Here is a 5,216-nt window from a genome sequence, read left to right as displayed (position 1 = left end):
TCTCGGAGCAGGATTGCATGTTTTCTGAAGAGGAGATTTGGGCAGTAATCAAGGACTTGCCATCGGATAAGGCGCCTGGGCCGGATGGGTTCATAGGTCTTTTCTTCCAAAAAGCTTGGGAAATAATCCAGGAGGATCTAGTAGATGCGATACACAAGCTCTTCCTAGGCAATGGAAGGGGAATTGGAAGACTTAATCAGGCTTTGATCACACTCATTCCAAAGTCACCGGAAGCATGCACTATTTTTGATTTCCGACCTATATGCCTGGTGCACAGTATGCCCAAGATTGCATCCAAGCTACTGACTGCCAGACTAAGACCATGCATGGGAGAGCTTGTTCAGACGAACTAGTCCGCATTCATAAAAGGCAGATGCTTGCATGATAACTTCCTCTTGGTTCGGCAAATGACGCGCACGATGCATAGGAGGAAAGCCAAGGGAGTATTGCTAAAGCTTGACATATCCAAAGCTTTTGACTCTCTGGCGTGGCCGTTCCTGTTCGATGTGTTAAGGGCGAAAGGATTCTCGGAGCATTGGATTTCTTGGATTGCGACCTTTCTTACCACTGCCAGCTCGAGAATTCTAGCAAATGGATGCGCTGGTGACAAGTTCATGCACGCCAAAGGACTTAGGCAAGGGGACTCGATATCCCCCTTGCTTTTTGTTATTGCCATGGACATTCTAACAGCTATCATTAGCAAGGCGCATGAGGCCAGAGTGCTTAGTTCCATCAATGGATGTAGCCCTATGCAGCGCCTGTCCTTGTACGCTGATGATGTGGTGCTCTTCATAAAACCAACATGGTCTGATCTCATGTTCGTCAAGGAAATTCTCACCATCTTCGGTGTGGCATCAGGGCTCAAAGTCAATTATACCAAATCTGCGGCAATCATGATTAGGGCCGAGAGTGAGGATGAGGAGCTTGTCAAGTCTGCACTGCCATGGAAGATTGACACCTTTCCGTGCAAATACCTTAGGCTATAGCTAAGCATTAGGCAGCTCAAAAGATCCGAGTGGCAGCCGATAGTGGATACAGCTCTGCACATTTTGTAAGGATGGCAAAGGGGCCTTGTGACGAGGCCTGGGAGACGCATCCTTCTCAATCAAGTCATGAGAGCGCGAGTCACTCATCACCTCATGATCGCGGAGGCACCAAAATGGGCACTGGAAAGAGTGGACAAAGGTTGCCGTGCATTTTTCTGGGCTGGAACAGAGGCGGTGAATGGGGGCAAATGTGTTGTCTCCTGGACTAGGGTGTGCAGGCCTAAGCACATGGGTGGGCTGGGAGTCATTGACCTATACAAGCACGGCATCGCATTAAGACTAAGATGGGAATGGCTCCGACACACGGATGTCACTAGACCTTGGCAAGGGCTTAACTTGACCGTGGACAAAAAGGTGGACCAAGCGTTTGGGAGCCTGGTTAAATGGAAAGTTGGCTTAGGAGGCAAGACCTTGTTCTGGAAAGACCGATGGATACACGGTGCAGCTATCAAAGATATTACCACATTACTTGTGGCAAAGGTGCGGACGCAAGTGGCAAACAGGAGACTTGTACGGGACGCGATGGACATGCATACATGGATGGATGACGTTGTAGGAGACCTCTGCTCTGAGGGCCTCGCCCAATTCATTGGACTCTGGGAGATCCTCTTGGAAGTTCAACTAGACGCTCAAGTTGAGGACTGCCTCGTCTGGGCTTGGAATGCGACCGGTGTTTACACAGCTTCTTATGCGTACAAGATGTTGTGTGAGGGAGGAGTTAGATTCCACTCCTTCGGGGCCATCTGGAAGTGTTGGGCACCCCTTGCGTGCAAGATCTTCATGTGGCTGGCTGTGCAATACTAACTGTGGACATCGGATATGAGAGCTAGGCACGGTTTGTAAGATCAAACATCAAAATGCTATTTGTGCAACCAGGAGGAGGGCACGGTGGACCATATTTTGTTGCAGTGTGTGTTCTCGCGGCAAGTGTGGTTCCGCTGCATCACTAGAATGGGATTGACGGCGGACCTATATCCATCTAACAACTCAAGATTGGTGCAGTGGTGGACGGAAGCTAGGAAAAGAATAGATAAGCAATCTCGGAAAGGCTTTGACACTTTCGTGATGCTAATCTGTTGGACGCTATGGAAGCAAATGAATGCGAGAGTATTTGGCACGGGCATGATCAAGAGCGAGTGGGATACGGTGGACATGATCTTTGATGATCTGAGGACCTGGGCCAGAGCAGGAGCATTCGGAGGTCATCTATTATTAGAGTAGTCAAGTAGAGCTAGGGAGTGGTATGGAGGTTTGGTTAGGGTCTGACTGGTGACACCTAACTAGCGCATATGTAATCTTTTGTACATAATTTTCTCTCTTCTATAAAGCTATGATACGCTATTGGTATACCCTCGGAAAAAAGTAGCTAAAGAAAGGCACACTTCAAGAAACATCAAACATCATGTTAATTTCACATCGTCAATTTTCACTACGCTACAACCGAAACACTACAGCTCTATTCTAGAATTCATCCCCCCCCATCCCAATCTCGTTGCCGGAAGACGGCGATGTCATCCTTGGTGGTGACCGACCTCTCGAGATGGCTGAATGAGTACCGGTGCCTTGCTGCCCTGGCGTCGCCTGCAATTGGAGGGAAAATGATGTCAGAATTAACAAGGCATAATCAGAGGTGTTCATTGTTCATCCAAGAATCAAAAACTCACCGGGCGTCTTCCCAAGAAGCTGGATGTGGGTTGTGTTGCAGACTGGGCAAGCCAGGTTGACGGCGACCCACGGCTTGATGCACTGCCCATGGAAGACGTGCCCGCAATTCAGCCTTTCTGGTGCCCACCTGCACGGCTCGTTCTCGTACGGGCGGGTACACATCGGACAGACGGTGGCTTGGACTCCGGCTCCCTCGCCGGCGCCGCTGCTTTCGCCCGTGTGGACGACCGCTGTGTCGGCCGAGAGTCGCCCGGCGCCGCTCTCTCCGATGCGGACGGCTACTGCGTCGGCCGGGAGTCGCCCGGCACCGCTCTCTCCGATGCGGACGGCCACTGCGTCGGCCGGGAGTCGCCCGGCGCCGCTTTCGTCGATGCGGACGGCCGCTGCGTCGGCCGGGAGTCGCCCGGCGCCGCTTTCGCCGATGCGGACGGCCGCTGTCCCGGCCGGGAGTCGCTCGCGCCGACGGATCGCAGCTGGAGCCCTGGGCTTCTGCTTCCGCCGGCGGATGCAGCAGACAGCCAGGACCAGCAGCCCCACGGCGGCCAGGACCGCCAAGACGATGAGGATAATCCAGCCAGTATCGAGCGACTTGCTCGATCTGCCGGCTGGCTTGTCGGTGGGTTCCGTACGATGTAAGCTGCTGGAATCCATCTTGCATACAGCCGGAGAGGAGGATCAAAGCCGTTATATAGCACGGCGGAGGGCCGGAGACACAGTACGACGTCGCCATTTCTGGCAGGAGCCGTTTGGCCAAGACGGAGCAGCAACGGGCGGTTCAGAGGAGGAATGCTACGTCCGGGGCATATCTGGATGTATCCGTTGGGGACGGGAAGAGGGATCAGTCGGAGTGGAGAAGCGAAGCGCGACGGAGGTCCGAGCCACTGTACGACGTCGCCATTTCTGGCAGGAGCCGTTAGGCCAAGGCGGAGCGGCGACGCGCGGTTCAGAGGAGGAATGCGACGCCCGGAGCATACGTGGAAGTGTCCGTTGGGGAAGGGGAGAGGGAAGGTGGATTCTCGCGGAGTTCAGGTTACACAGGGCATATGGCCAATTTGATCTCGAGGTAGGAGAAGGGGGGATAGTGAAGCGAATCAATCTTTTTCTCATACGCTGAATGTGGGACCCGGATTTCAATATTTTTCATATCATAACAGAACAAATGTTTCAAACTGCTGAACAAAAAAGCAAATGAAAAAGCTCCTAGTAGGGAGGGCCTCTAATTCAATAGAGGACATTGGTTTTGGTTTGGATTCTCAATTTTGACTTAGTCAAAGCTCTCTGGTTGAAGAGAGTTGTTTAATTTTAATTTGATTCACAATTTTGATTAAATAATTTCTCAACTCAATCGGCAACAATCAGCTTATAAAAATGTATGCACGCACTCTTATCACCTAATAAAAAATTAAGTAAAAGGTCCAAAACAAACCTTAAATTTATAGGCGAAAGCTAAATCAAACTCTGAACTCTCAATCGCTGAAACCGGCACACCAAACTCTCTAATCCCGGTCTATTTTAAACCTTGAGAGGACTTCGCCGGTGTTTGCTGAATTGGGCCGGCCCAGTAGCACAGTCGCTCATGCGCACACTAATTTGTTTTTTCTTAGTGTTTTTCTTTTACATTTTCTTTCCTTTTTTTTCATTTTTACACATGTGTAATTTTTCTCAGTACCCAATATACATTTTAACGCACACATTAAATATTTGATAAACTTTTGATATTTTCAAATACATTATGGAGATTTTTAAATTAAACGTTTTCAAAACTTTTTTGAGTACATGGTAATATTTTTCCAAATACTTGTTTTACATTTTCTTATTGACAATAAACATTTTATAAAACTACCCGAACACTCTTTTACATGGTTCAACATTTTCGAATTTGCATGCACTTCTTTCGAAACACATGTAACGTATATTCTGTTAAAGGTTATGATACATTTTTTTACAACACGTAGACATTTTTTTACATTGTACAAAAAGTGTCCGCACTTTAAAATTTTGTTCAGGTTTCAGAAGAATTTTATGTTTCAAAAAGTGTTTGCACTTTAAAATTTTGTTCGGGCTTAAGAAAATGTTTATGTTTCAAAATGTGTTCTCTGTTTGAAAGTTGTTGGTTTTTTAAAAGTATTCGAAATTTTCAAAAACGCACTTTATAACGTTCGAAGATTTCAGAAATATATACGTGTTCAATACTTGTTTGCCCCTAAAAAAGTTTTCAAAGTTGGTTTCTAATTAAATATTTCCGGCCTCTTATTATGTAAGTCATAGTCGTCTGTTGTAGTGGCAAGCGAAATCAGGTCAACCCTACCAGGTCCAAAGTTCGACTCCACAGCATGTTTTTCTCTTTCGGATTTATTACTCGCGTGTTAAGAAAAAGAAAGAAGGAATTTTTATGGCGCGTGATAAGAAAAAACACCCACTTTATGTCTGGTGGGCCGACCCAGTCGAGTCCGCAGCAAACAATCCGAAACATTTTTCAAAAACATTATTTACGAGATAATTTAT

At 47.7% G+C, this 5,216-nt stretch overlaps 1 protein-coding gene across 1 annotated transcript; it reads right to left on the bottom strand.

Annotated features, from left to right (window-relative positions):
* Nucleotides 1-2,249: 2,249 nt before the first annotated feature.
* Nucleotides 2,250-3,833, bottom strand: LOC125541345 (uncharacterized). Its single transcript, XM_048704786.2, has 2 exons — nt 2,711-3,833; nt 2,250-2,627 (listed from the first exon to the last, which is right to left on the bottom strand). The coding sequence occupies exons 1-2, from the start codon at nt 3,360-3,362 to the stop codon at nt 2,515-2,517; spliced, it is 765 nt and encodes a 254-aa protein (XP_048560743.2). The 5' UTR covers nt 3,363-3,833; the 3' UTR covers nt 2,250-2,514.
* Between the last annotated feature and the right edge of the window lie 1,383 nt (nt 3,834-5,216).

Source organism: Triticum urartu, chromosome 2A, assembly GCF_056163025.1.
Source record: "Triticum urartu cultivar PI428250 chromosome 2A, HENAU_Tu73, whole genome shotgun sequence".
Lineage (NCBI taxonomy): Eukaryota > Viridiplantae > Streptophyta > Magnoliopsida > Poales > Poaceae > Triticum > Triticum urartu.
This window is presented reverse-complemented; position numbering and strand designations above follow the sequence as displayed.

What these genes read in the sequence shown, in the direction of transcription:
- LOC125541345 (XM_048704786.2), bottom strand. Translation starts at nt 3,362, where the DNA reads ATGGATTCCAGCAGCTTACATCGTACGGAACCCACCGACAAGCCAGCC. An exon ending in GCTTCTTGGGAAGACGCCCG is followed by an intron (nt 2,628 to 2,710) that starts GTGAGTTTTTGA and finishes CTCCAATTGCAG; the next exon opens with GCGACGCCAGGGCAGCAAGG.